The sequence below is a fragment of the Eupeodes corollae genome, chromosome 2, assembly GCF_945859685.1.
Source record: "Eupeodes corollae chromosome 2, idEupCoro1.1, whole genome shotgun sequence".
Taxonomy (NCBI): domain Eukaryota; kingdom Metazoa; phylum Arthropoda; class Insecta; order Diptera; family Syrphidae; genus Eupeodes; species Eupeodes corollae.
This window is the reverse complement of record NC_079148.1, coordinates 62,050,652-62,065,221: the sequence shown is the minus strand read 5'-3', so window position 1 is coordinate 62,065,221 and position 14,570 is coordinate 62,050,652. Positions and strand designations below refer to the sequence as shown.

At 37.1% G+C, this 14,570-nt stretch overlaps 1 protein-coding gene and 1 long non-coding RNA gene across 2 annotated transcripts; both read right to left on the bottom strand.

The window, feature by feature from the left end:
• Nucleotides 1–4,714: 4,714 nt before the first annotated feature.
• On the bottom strand, nucleotides 4,715–5,205 carry LOC129948414 (uncharacterized). Its single transcript, XR_008781866.1, has 2 exons — nucleotides 5,019–5,205; nucleotides 4,715–4,942 (listed from the first exon to the last, which is right to left on the bottom strand). It is a non-coding gene; the product is annotated as an uncharacterized LOC129948414 (long non-coding RNA).
• Nucleotides 5,206–9,156: 3,951 nt separating this feature from the next.
• On the bottom strand, nucleotides 9,157–9,818 carry LOC129948136 (uncharacterized). Its single transcript, XM_056058992.1, has 2 exons — nucleotides 9,693–9,818; nucleotides 9,157–9,619 (listed from the first exon to the last, which is right to left on the bottom strand). Exons 1-2 carry the CDS (start codon nucleotides 9,696–9,698, stop codon nucleotides 9,284–9,286), a joined length of 342 nt encoding a protein of 113 aa, XP_055914967.1. The 5' UTR covers nucleotides 9,699–9,818; the 3' UTR covers nucleotides 9,157–9,283.
• Between the last annotated feature and the right edge of the window lie 4,752 nt (nucleotides 9,819–14,570).

Sequence of the window (14,570 nt, the reverse complement as noted above, 5' to 3'; positions counted from 1 at the left end):
CATTTAACAGGGCACAAAAGTGATCCTTCCACCTGCGAAGTTGATCGTCAATTGATACCAATAGGGTCCCATCCACATCCATTACAGGATGATTGTTGTTGCTTTTTTCCCGACAACTTCTTTGGCTATTTGGTACAATTCTTGGATATCTCCTCTTCTTGCAACGTTTTCAACATTATCAGCGAGTCCATCTATCCTCACCCTCCTGTCACGTCTCACACAAAGATAGACCATCTTGTGTGCAATCCGATATTTGTTTCGCTATTCAGCCTTACGTTGAGTGTCTGTCTCGGCGTTTATTTGCAGCTTCAACGATTTACGAAGCTCGATTTTTTCCCAGGTGTCTTGGGATATCCAAGAGTCACTAACTCTAGTACGCCTAGGCACAGTCTCGGATCCAGCCTCCATAAGAACACTTTTAATTTCATCCCACATCTCGTCAACATCTGAGTCAACACTCACATTTAATGACGAAGCTCTGTAGTTAAGGGTGTTGATATAGCTACGACTTATGTTGGGATCACTTAAAGCTTTTGTATTGAATTTTCGATTTCTTGCTGCATTCGGCGATTGTCTTAATACAGCCGCGGTTTTTAATTTGAGACTCATGACAACCAAATGGTGGTTGCTTCCCACATCGGCATTTCTTATATGTCGGACATCACACATAGACTTCCTCCATCGCTGCTGAATCATGATGTGATCAATTTGATTTTCGGTATGACCATCTGGGTGCACCCATGTGACTTTGTTGCACGTCTTATGTTTAAATGCAGTCCCACCAATTACAAGACGATTACAAGCGTGTCACCGTTTTCATTACGTGATTCCAAGCCAATTTTTCCCATAACTCGTTCCAGACCGTAATTAGCTGCACCGACTGGAGCGTTGAGGTCTCCCTTGACGATTATGATATCGGCTCTCGGAACACTGCTGTAAACCGAGTTAAGATGAGTGTGCAACACGGTTTTGTCTTCACTGAACGATTGTGATGTTGCGAATTTTTGAGCGGAACCTTGCAGTCATTATTCTTTCAGATATTGGCGCCCAGGAAATACGACTGCGCCTAGCTACTTCGTTAGACATAATTCCAACACCATGCAACCTTTGGCCACCTTCTCTTTCATCCTCTCCGGAATACAGCATTCTCGTTTGTCCAGTGTCAGAATTTCTCAATTACTTAAATTGTCAATTTCTCGAAAGAGACAGTTTTCATAAAAAAAAAGATTTGGGTAGCAACGGCAGCGATTGGATGGACCCCAGACCAATAGTATGACAGTCATACGCACGATGGTTATAAATAGCGCCACGGGTACTACAAACTTGGCATATTTTTAAATCTTAAATCGAAGGAACTTTTGTTTAAACAGACTCTTTAAAAAGTCGTGCATTTAATTGAATATGCGTTAAGTTTATGGCCAGATAAGTAACATAAAATAATTAAACCTCTACGTTTTTATCCGGCTCCCCATCCTTGGAGTTATACTTAGGATCTGGCCCTCCAGGTTGGAGGTTGTGCGTCGGGGTGACTTCCTGGCCACGTAAAAGCTTTCATAGTTGCGAAGCACCAACAAGCCTCGGATACGGACGGATTTACTGTTGACAACCAACGCAAACGAATAAAGGACAACGAACTTCGGATATGCACGTGGAATGTTGGGTCCCTTTACAGACCACGTGCGGCGGAAGAATTGGCGTAGGCCCTAGAACGATATAAAGGAGATATCACCGCCATCCAGGAAATACGATGGGATGGGCCGGGCAAAAAGAGGATGAAAAACTGCGATATTTACTGCTACCACGAAAACCAACAGCGCTTATTTGGATGCGGCTTCGGCATTGGAGCCAGACTTAGGCGAGAAGTTTTGAGGTAAAGGTGCATCAATGAGCGCCTCATGACCATACACATCAAGGCTAAATTCGGCAACATTAGCCCAATATGCGCGCACGCCCCACAGAAGCGAAAGACGACAACACCAAAGATATGTTCTTGGAGCTCTTAGACAAAACATATGAGTAGTGCCCTAGCTACGATATTAAAATAGTCCTGGGCGATTTTAATGCCAAGCTAGGAAGGGAAGACATCTTTGGTGGAATAATCGGGAAGAACAGCCTGCACGACAACACTTCCGTCAATGGATTCAGGCTCATAGATTTTACTGCGGGGCGAAACGTCATGGTAGCCAGTACGCGTTTTCCACACCTCAACATCCACAAAGGAACTTGGACTTCTCCAGATCAATCTACCGTCAACCAGATTGACCACATTGCGATCGACGCCAGACACGCTTCAAGCATTATGGATGTACGAACTTTCCGAGGAGCTAACATCGACTCGGACCACTACCTCGTTGTAGCCAAGGTAGCACTTCGGATTTCCAGACCCAAGGCAAGACATGGAGGTGCTGGGAGAAGATACAACGTCGAACGGCTACAATCGCCAGAGATCGCCAAATCCTTTTCCGACCGAGTTACAAGTAACCTCTCTGTAAGTTCTCTGCCGCCAACACAATGTATCGAAAACCAGTGGCAGCATTGCCAAGATGCAATCAGAGAAGCCGCCTCTGATGTGCTGGGTTTCAAACAGCCACCAACAAGGAACCCCTGGTTTGATGAGGAATGTCGGCAGGCAAATGCAGCCAAACAACAGGCACGCAAAGCGGCGCTGCATAAAAGGACGAGAGCTGCTCGTGAGCTCTATGAGCAGAAGAGGCGAGAGGAACTCCGACTTCTCAGAAGGAAAAAGAGAGGGCATGAGAAGCGTGCGGTCGAAGATGTTGAGAGGTATAAAAGCAGGAATGAGGTTCGAAAGTTTTATGAACAGGTGAAACGAAATTCACAGGTACATAAACCTACAACCGAAGGCTGCAAAGACGAAAGTGGAACCATCATAGTGGAACCGCAGTCAATGCTGAGGATATGGAAGGACCACTTCTGCAGACTGTATAACGGCGATGAAGAACTGAATTCCGCTGTCAGGCAGGATGACCCATTCGATATAGACGACGAAAGCCAACAATCCCGTCCTCCCGACTTAGATGAAGTAAAGATTGCCTTATCTAAGTTGAAGTCTAATAAAGCCGCTGAAGCAGATGGATTGAATGCCGAGCTCTTTAAAGCAGCTGGGGATAAGCTGGTTAGGAGCATGCACCAACTTATCTGTAAGATATGGTCGGAAGAAAACATGCCCAATGAATGGAACCTCAGTATTGTTTGCCCGATCCTGAAAAAAGGAGACCCTCTAAACTGCACCAACTATAGAGGAATAAGTCTACTTAACATCGCCTATAAAATCTTCTCTGCCGTAATATGTGAACGTCTAAAGCCCATCGTCAACAACCTGATAGGTCCTTATCAGTGTGGTTTTAGACCAGGAAAGTCCACAGTTGATTAAATATTCACATTACGGCAGATCCTGGAAAAAACCCAAGAACATCAAATCGACACCCACCATCTTTTCATCGATTTCAAGGCCGCATATAACAGCATCTACAGGGACGAGCTGTATAGAGCCATGTCTAGTTTTGGCATCCCCGCCAAACTCATCCGTTTGTGCAGGATGACCATGGAAACAACTTAACAGAACCTTTTGATGTCAAAAAAGGCTTTAGACAAGGTGATGCGCTGTCATGCGATTTTTTTAACATCGTGCTTGAAAGAATAGTGCAGAGCTCACACGTCAACACAAGAGGCACTATCTTTCAAAAGTCTGTCCAATTACTGGCATATGCTGATCACATTGACATAATCGGAAGAACTCAGCATGATGTCAATGGGGCTTTTGTGAGTATTGAGGCAGAAGCGGCAAAAATGGGTTTAACGGTTAATGAGGGCAAAACAAAGTACATGCTGTCGTCTAGAAAGGACATACAACACCGACGTTTTGGTCAAAACGTCACAATCGACAGACGTAATTTTGAGGTAGTCAAGGACTTCGTCTACCTAGGCTCCGCTGTAAACGCAGAAAACAACACCAGCGCTGAGATTAAACGCAGAATAACTCTTGCTAACCGCTGTTTCTTTGGACTAAGAAAACAATTGAGTGGTAAAGTCCTCTCTCGAGGGGCCAAAGTGTTGCTATATAGGACCCTTATCATCCCCGTCCTGCTATACGGTGCAGAAGCATGGACCATGACAAAAGCGGATGAAAGCACCTTGGGTCGGTTCGAGAGAAAAGTTCTTCGTGTGATCTACGGTCCCGTATGCATCGAAGGAGAGTGGAGGAGAAGATGGAACGACGAACTGTACGGGCTGTACAGCGACGTAGACTTAGCCAGAAGAGTAAAAGTCCAATGACTAAGATGGCTGGGTCACGTAGAGCGCATGGAAACCAATGCTCCGGCCCGGAAAGTCACCCACAGAAAGTCACCCACAGGACAGCGCAGTAGAGTAATACCGCGGATCAGGTGGCGCGTACAAGTGGAAGGTGACCTCACCCAACTTGGAGCGCGAAACTGGAGACATCTAGCTAGGGACCGAGCTAGATGGAAAAGTTTGTTGGGTGAGGCCCTAGTTCACACAGAACTGTAGCGCCACCTTAAGTAAGTAAGTAAGTCCTGATTCTGGAAAAGTTGTCATTTTGACATTTAGCCTTGTGTTTTCATGAGAAAACTATTTTTAAACAATGTTTCTTGATAATTGTAAAGTAGGTATTTAAAAACAATTATACTTTACAATTCACGTTCAAAACATTTAAATTAAACTTTACTGTAGATAGATTTTGATTATGTTTTTATTTGAGAGAAAGTTTTGTGATTTACAAACCGCTGTTATTTTTTGATCTAGCAAGGTTCCTTGAAGAATGGCCAGACGATGAGCCCCCACCATGATTTGACGATCCCTGGGGAATTGCAGGCTGATGAACAAGTACTGGTGCATAAGATGATTTTGCAATTGTAATACAGAGCAATATTACAAATAACAAATTCATTAAAATTGTAGCCTGAAATGTCAAAATTAAAACAAATACAAAAATAAAAATATAAAATATTGTTAAGCACAAAAGAAATTGAACATACCTTGAAATTCATTTCAATCGATTCTATATACGAGGTATTATTCTTGATGAGTAAGAGGTAGGTGGTACCTGATTGAGTATTGAAATCTAAATGATTCTTCCAAGCCAATAGGACCGGTCTTTTTATACTAAATTCACTTAGAAATCTGATTATTTGTTTTGTTATTAAAAATTATTCAAATGCATGCTATTACTATATAAATAAAGTACATAAAGAAGGTATATTTAAATTTGGTAAATGAATATCAAAAAGTACATAAATGTATCATCCCTTTTCAATCATCACATTTTGAAGCTTTCAATTAAAATAAATGATGGAGTTTACAAAAAAAAATATTTACTTAAGTGATGATTGACGACTTTATTGACTTTAAATTGTGAGCTATTAATCTTAAAGAGGTTGGATAATATAATAAAATGATCATCAGTCTTTTCATCATTTACAACAGAAATTTGCAAAGAAACAGAAGATTGTGACTTCTGTCCAATTGATACCACACCTGAATTTTTTTCAGTTTCCATATTTTGAAACAAAAAATGAGAGCTTTTTTAATATTTTAAGTTCTACTGAAACTTGAATTTTATCAAATTTTGAGATTTCCTTTAAATATTTATTTCAAATACTGTCTATTTAGTTCATATCATTATTGTAATTGGATTTGATACCGAAGTTTTGAAGGTCTCAAAAATATCGTTTACAATATCGATCTGCGCATTCAGTTTAAGATGTAGCAAATACATCTACGGGATTTCGAAATCACCGGAATACTAACTGGGAGCGTTATAGGGAAGTACTAGCACAACTGCTTAATCACAACCTTCTTAAAAGCTCCTCCGGTAAAGATGAACTAGACCTCTCTGTAAATCATCTCACCGAAGCCTTAAATAATTCAATGAGATCTTCATGCCCTGTAACCATTTTAAAGGGTAAAAAGAAACCTTATTGGTGGCGTAAAGAACTAGAACCATTCAGAAAGAGCTGTCGCAAACTCTTCAACAGATCTAAGTACACTAGATCTCCTTCTGACTGGGACTTATACAAACAAGCTCTAAAGCAATATAAAAAAGAATTAAGTAAGAGGTCTTCTTGGAGACATTTTTGTGGTAAAATAGAAAATACTTCAGAAGCCTCAAGACTCAGTAAAATTCTCTCAAAAAGTCCAACAATACCCAGTGCTTTAAAGACAGAAGCAGGCACATGGACTATCACAGGTGAAGAATCTCTTAATCTGTTATTAGACACTCACTTTCCAGGTAGCTCTAACATAATCAATGACTTAACATCAGAGTCTTTAGCTTATACAAGCGATTTAGTTGATCTAATAACGCGGTAAAAGCTGCAATGGGCCATAGACAGCTTTGATCCATATAAATCTCCAGGACCAGACGGAATTATTCCGGGCGAACTACAAAAATGATTATTCCACCATTGAAAATCATTCTGACAAGCTATGTAAGGTTGAGATATATTCCCAAAGCCTGGAGAATGGCAAGAGTAGTCTTCATTCCCAAAGCAGGGAAACCCTCACACGTTAACCCTAAAGATCTACGACCAATCAGCCTATCATCCTTCCTTCTTAAAACCTTGGAAAGATTGATTAAAATTTATATCAGACATAATTTAAAACCATGTCTCAATTCCACAGCTCAACATGCTTACTCTAAGGGAAAATCAGTAGAATCAGCACTTCACTCACTGGTACGTACTATTGAACATTCCCTCGAATACAAAGAATATAACCTGGTAGCGTTCCTAGATATTGAAGGAGCTTTCAACAACGTCAGTTACCAGGCGATCACAACAGCAATGGATAAGCTGAAATTAGAGAAGTCACTCATAGATCTTATAAGTCTCATGCTCAAAAGCAGGACAATAATTTCTAACATGAGAAGTTTTACTACCACCAGATCGGTGAATCGAGGCACTCCCCAAGGTTGAGTTCTTTCGCCTCTTTTATGGAACATGGTAGTAAACGACCTACTTACAGCATTGGAAGCAGAGGGTTTTAAGGTGATTACCTATGCTGACGACGTTGCGATATCCGTATCTGGGAACCACCCCCAAGTTCTCTCGGACCTCCTACAAAATGCCCTAAACAGGCTAACTAAATGGGCTAAGCAATGTGGATTGGACGTCAACCCACACAAAACAGAATTAATACTTTTTTCGAAAAGATATAAAATTCCTCAGATTACCACACCTAAGATTAGAGGAATACCATTAAGCTTTTCCGATCAAGCTAAATATTTGGGCCTCATTTAAGACAAAAAACTAAATTGGAAGGCAAATATTGATGAAAGAGTCAAAAAGGCTACTGTAGGGCTTTTTACTTGTAAAAAGGCCATAGGATCAAAATGGGGCTTCTCCCCAAAAATAACCCACTGGCTATACACTTCGGTAATCAGGCCGATACTCATTTATGGAGCCGTCGTATGGTGGACCGCACTGGACAAGATGGTAAATCTAAATAATTTCATCAAAGTCCAGCGGTCAGCAGGTATGTGCATCACAGGAGCACTTCGCTCAACACCAACCGCAGCACTGCAAGTGCTTTTAAACTTAACACCACTTGACATCTTGTCTAAAAAGGTGGCATGTGTAAGGCTTAGAGCCACCTCTCAATGGACCAGTAACAATACTGGACATACTACTATTCTAGACAATTTCAGATCTATCCCAGATCGCTTTGACTATACCACCCCAAAAATGGTATTTGGTAAAAGATTCCATGTGTCCATCCCTTCAAGATCCTCCTGGGAAGAAGAGAGACCCCTGGAAGACGATGCGGTACACTTCTATACTGACGATTCAAAGACCGATCACGGAGTTGGAAGTGGTATCTTTTCAGACTTCCCAATCAATGTAATGTATTCCAGGCAGAAGTAATGGCGATTAAAGAAGCACTATCCTGGCTCAAAGAAAACGTTATATCTTGTAAGGATATACGAATCTTCTCAGACAGCCAAGCCGCTCTTAAATCTCTCGCGTCTGTCTCCACAAACTGTCAAACAGTCCACGATTGTCGATCATCTCTGAATGAGATGACGGAACAGTTTAACATTCACCTCATTTGGGTGCCGGGCCACAGAGACATTCCGGGAAATTGCAAAGCCGATGAGCTCGCCAAAAACGGAACACTTCTGCTTCTGCCTTATGTTAGACAAAAACATAACATAGGAACACCACTTGCTACATGCAAATATCTTCTCAAGTAATATGCTCTAGAAACAACAAATGCTAGACAACAAAGTACCACTTACCTAGCAACCAAGCAAATATGGCCAAGTATTGACTTAAAACGGTCAAAAAGCTTGATATCACTGAGCAGACAAAGTATAAGCTCTACAATTGGAGTAATAACGGGACACTGCCTCATAGGAAGACATGCTCTGAGGCTAGGGGTCTACACAAATGACTTTTGTAGAAGCTGCATGGACGAGGAGGAAGAGGAAACAGTCCAACACCTTCTATGTACATGTCCAGCACTCTCCATTAGAAGGAATTACTTTCTCGGTAATCCCTTCTTCGATAACACCAGTGAACTGGCAACGATTGACACAAAACGTCTCTCTAACTTTACTAAAAGTACAAAATGGTTTGTTTAAATTCATTACTCTCCCATGAGTAACCTCATTAGTGGTATCACAATGGACCCTTGAGGTCTACGTGTGTCAATGACATCTGGACAGCCACTCCAACCTAACGTAATCTATCGATCTGCGAACTGCTCATCTTTTTAATCGAAAATAAATTAGGAGAAATCAGGGTTTAGAACCAATTAATTGACTCATCAAATATTATTGTCTCCCGAAATTTCTTCATTGACTTTGAATCTAAGTTTATACCGACAAAATCGAACAGATTTCACTATCGCTTAAAAAATACCCTTTAATTGAACTTTTTGGCATATCCTTAAATTTTACCAGTAGATAGAAACAGTTCTTGTATTATAACTTCACTATTTCCCCCCCCCCCTTTTTTTGACTTAAAAAACAGCTCTACAAAACTTCAATGATGGAATTTTAATAGACTTTCGAAATGAGAAGATGAGGGGATCTTAAAATGTCCTGTAATAAGCTATACAGTGGATTTGCATTTTAAGGATTAAAAGAGGCTATAAATAAATAAGAAAACAAAATTGTTTTAATTTAAAAAGTTGTATATTTTAATTTCATAACAAAAGATGTTTATATTTTATAGATCATTACAAATTTATTGAACTGCTGAAAGCAAAAATTTAAGACAAATAATAGGTATGCTTTGATTTAACCCCATGCCCAACCTTTTTGAGCTGTGATGGGCTGAACAGGTTTGACAGGCCTGCGTGCGGGAGTTGGAACTGGAACAACCTTAATTGCTAAGGACTTGTATGGTGCAAAAGTTGGCTTTGGTTTTAATTGTTGTGGCTGAACTGATATAAGTACTGCTTTGGGCTTCGCTACCTGAAGGGGCAGTGGTTTGTATGGAGGCAATGTCGGTTTTATCTTCAAGAGTTGTGGTGCAGATTTTATAAGAATTATTGGTTTGGCCTGAGATGCCTCTGCCTGCGGAGTCTCTGCGTTGACTGCAACAAATGCCAATACGACCAAGCACAAGAAAGTCTGTACAAATAAATTAATTAAAAGAAAATATTAAAATTAAAAATAGTTTTTTTTTAACATAAGAAAGTCATACTTTCATATTTGTTAGAATATTTATTGGTGTCTTCAAAGAATAAAAGATAGCTTGTGATACTGTTTTCTACATTATCCTGCTCTTTTATACCATCAAAATATCTAAATTTCAAAAACACGATCTGAAATATGTATCTATACAGTACATTATTACATACCTTTGATTTAGAAATAAAATTGAACTTTTTTCAATGAAAATAAAATGTTGTTTTGTTTCGAAACAAGTTATTTATCCTAATTGAAAATTTTAAAAACAATTTAATTCACCTCTCTTTGTTATTTGTTGTTTAACTTATTGATCTAAATCAAATACTGATTTGATATGAATATAAGACCTGTTTGGATTTAAATTACCTTTATTCAATTTATAGCTTATAATAATTTTTAAGTAAACAAAAATTTCGATTTATGCAAGAAGTAACACTAGTTTTACAAACAAATTGAACAAAAGCAACCTCGATACTTAAAAAAAAGAGGCTGGGATGCGACCCACACTGATAACTCCCCATCTTGTCTGTCGATTTGTCTTGCTTAAAAGTTTGTCTATATGTACTCGTATCAATTTTACCAAATTTGCGTACTATTTTTTGTAGATTTTATTTTTTATGAAAAAACGATTTTCTTCAAAATTCTATCGAATGTTGAAAACAATATTTCTTATAAGATAAAATTAGTTTCAAGCCAATATTTCAATTTTGTGAAAAGATATTTGAGGCGAAAATCAATTTTTACCAACTTTTGTTAAATTTTTTTATATTTTTATTTTTTATAAAAAAACTGTCAATTCGATTTTTCTCAAAATTTTATCAGTTTTCAAAAACATTAATCTCCGTTGCTCAAAATTGTTTTGAGCAACGTACACACGCACGCACAGACATCTTTTTAAAAATCTTTTATTTCGACTCTAGGGACCTTGAAACGTCGAGAAATGTCAAAATTTTCAATTTGACAAATCGAACCCATTACAATAACTTCTTATATGAAGTTTATAATTAACTTGATAAAGTTTTGTTCCTCAATCAAATTGCACTTTTCCGATGGATTTTTAAGCCTATAATTCGAATTCAACTTCAAAATAACTCGCAAAATTCGCAAAAAAAAACATAATTATTTTTATTTATGTACATATATTCATAAATTTGTCAATAAAATTCGTGATGGTTTTCCAAATCTATTATCTCCATCTGCAATATTCAATTGTCTCACATAAATCTGAAGGAAACGCTGAATAATTTTTGGTAAAAACGTTTTTAACAGAAGAAGGCAAAACGTTTTGGTTATGATTTTTGTTTTTGTAACGAATCAGTCCTCTGAACAGAGCTCCAATACCAAGATTTTGAAATATAATTTGTTAAATTTGAGCAGATAGTGAAAATTGAAATTAGTTTTCGAAATCAGTACTATAGTCTGTCCGATAAAAATTGGCAGTACAGGCCTTATGGGAGAGCTTTTTAAAAATCAGTGGCGCGCTATTTTCTACACCATACCCAACTGAAGGAAACTCCTTTAAAAAGTTTAATAAAACACCCATGAATTTTCGATGGCATCCAACGTATATCCCACAACGACCTACCTGGCACACACTTGAGCATGCACTGATCGTTCTCTGCTGCTTTTCATCCCTCATTAAATCACACACATTCAGAGTTGCCTTTTTCAATTTCTTAACTCACTTCGTATTTTTTTCTTACTTTTTCAATGGGTTTCTGTTGAGGAGCTTTTGCTTTGAGAGCTTTTTTAAAAGTTCTTAACGATGAGTGTTATCGTGTTGTGTTTTGACTTTTGCATTTCTTTTAAAGTTCTGGAAATCAGTTAAAATGCAGTTATAAAAATCAAAGCCATTTTATTTGAGGAAGTATATTATTTGCGTAGATTCTTGTGCCGGGCGGTAGGTTTGTTCATTTTGCGAGTTATTTTTGTGCATTATTGTAATAATTTTGTTGTGCTGTTGTTGTTCTATTGTTGTGTGGTTTGTTTATTAGTGTTGTGCCTTTGTTGTTTTGTTTGTATATTATCTTTATGATTTTGTGGTGTTGTTTGTATTTTATTGTTGTGTTTTTGTTGTGCAAATTAAAAATGGCTTCAACATCAACAGGCTCAAAGGACTTGAGTGCCGACAAAAAAAAAGAAATAGTTGAGGCGACAAAAGCTATTTGTAAGAACCTGCAAAGCAAAACCGAGGCTGTAAGGCAGGTTGTTGATATTTTTTCTGTATCTGAACGAACAGTATACAGACTTCTGAAGGAAAACAGCACCAAAGGCCACAACTCACCACCAAAAAAGAAAAACCAATCTGGTCGCAAAATTAAAATTGATGATTTTGATAAATGTGCAATTAGACAAATAGTTCACCAATTTTTTTCAAATAATGAATTACCGACGCTTGACAAAATACTGAATGAGGTAAAACTTAATGTCAACATCAACAAAATCAGCAGGTCTTACTTGCACACGATTTTGACAAAAAATCTTGGCTTTAAGTTTGCCAGTCGCCAGCGAAAAAGTGTATTATTAGAAAGAAATATTTCATTTGATTTATTTCATTTTCATATATAATTATGAACGAAATGAAATTTCAATGTAAAAAAGAAGAATGGTAACCCTGCAGTTATTTTTTTTAGCTTTTTAAAATTCAAAATGCGCATTACGGCAACCTTGTAAGAGTTTTTTTGAGAAAGGTACTTATGCGTAGGAAAAGAGTGCGAACGAGATGCACATATCCCTATCTTCCCTGTATTGCCAATTTTTATCGGACAGACTATAAAAATCAACGTGTTTTTTGAAACCACGAATGTGTTAAATTTAAGATTTCTCCAAACTTTATAAATACGGGCACCATCCGTTCATTATTTGAAGAAAATGTTCATTATTGTGTGTCGGAAAACATAAAAATGTTCATTATTTTAGAAATTGCTCATTATTTGTTCATTATTTTATGATTTTTTTCTTTGAGGAAAGCCTAAGCATGAAAAACGTTAAATGTTTAATGAAAACGTACCCTTAAATCATAATTCGTTGTCTTTCTTTTTCGGAACACTTACTAAAATCAGATCAAATTTTAAATCCCAAAATACAGGGAAAGTTAAACTAATACAATTACACTTGCGCACAGGATGACTTTCACCACTGGAAATTAATTTTACCATCGAGTTTTACTGGCCATGACAAAGGTGAAAATAATTTTCAGTGAATGTGAATGAAACTCATCTTTTTCCCATTTGGAATAGTTATGGCATTTCCAAAAGTAATTTTGAGAGTGCACTCCAACTGTTAGAATTATTGCATTGTTGAAAAATCCTTCACTCCAAAAATAAATGAAGAATGAGGATTACACTCCTTCCTGTGACAAAGTGGAGTTGAGCTTAATATAGGTATATTATGAAAAAAGAAGCAATATTCGATTAATGACACTGATGTTTTCGACAAGTTTTCATGTGTACAAAATTATGTTTCTTCAGAATGTGCTGGAGGTAGGTGGGTTGAAGTTTTCAAGTTTTCAATTAAAAAAATGATACAGTATGAAAATATTTCAAAAATCTTTCCCCATAGAGAGAGTTTTCTCAATTTTAAACAATGTATGAACAAACGAAAAAAAAAAAACAATATGAAAATTGAAAAATCCAGGTTCATTTTAATTTGCAAATGCAATTATGAATTAAATTGCATCGAATATAAGAATTATTAAAGGAAAACTAGAATTAATTAAAAAAATGTATTCTTCCAAAAAGTACTTATTTAAGCAATGTTAATATATTGTTATTCAATGACAAAGTTGTTGTATTAGCCAATATGATATAAAAGAGTTTAGGCCTTTGTTTATTTTTATTGTAAATAAGTTAGAGACTGAACAAATCTGTGTTGTTTTGTTTATTATCGATGAAAGTTTCTTCTTTGTTTAGTTTATAAATACATATACTTAATTATACTATATTTATTAATTAATTTATATTACATTATATTTATTTATTATTACTCAATGAAATACAAAAAAATCTTGAAAACTGCTTTTTGGGTACTGTTCATTATTTTGTCTCGGAAAATAGGGTCACTGTATTTATAAAGTGAAGACTCACAACTAATCCAGAAACTAAGTACACTAAAATGATATAAACTGTACCTAAGAGGCAAAGATTTGTACGTATAATTTATATTGTTAAGATATATACATATTGTCCTTGAACTAACTTAACAAATTTTAAGGGGAATATTTTAAAAACCTGAAGTAATAGAAAAATGTTACAGCAAGATTCGATTTCAGGAAAACATATTCCTTAAAAAAAGTACTGTTTTCTTTGTGTGCGATAGAAAAATAAATGTATTATGCTTTTTATAAACACTTAAAATGTAAAATAGCTAAATATTTTTAACTCTCGAAGGAATCAAATATCGAATCTGAAATTTGTAAAAAAGTAAAAGAAGTAAAGGTGGGCAGGTTCAGACAACATAAGGGACTTCATTTGCAGTCAACTGCCTTCTTTGAACTTAAATTTAGACCAAGGCAACTAATTAGTTTGTAGTACCCGTGGCATGATGGTTAGTGCGTTGGACTGCCATGCAAGGGGTCTTGGGTTCAATCCCTGCCTGTGCCACCTTAATTTAAAAAATTAATTTTCGCGGGTACTGCCTCTTGCGAGGAATTGACAATTCCTTCAAGAGTAATTCTTGTCATGAAAAAGTGCTTTCTCAAATTAGCCGTTCGGATTCGGCCTTAAATTGTAGGTCCCTTCCATTCCTGACAACAGTACTCGCACACAGGAATGGTTGAGAGTTGTAAGTCACTAGGCCCTGGTTCACAACGGACTGTTGCGCCACCCCATTTGATTTGAACTAATTAGTTTATCAACCCGAGTGGAAATTTTGGCCCTATTTTCGGTCCCAA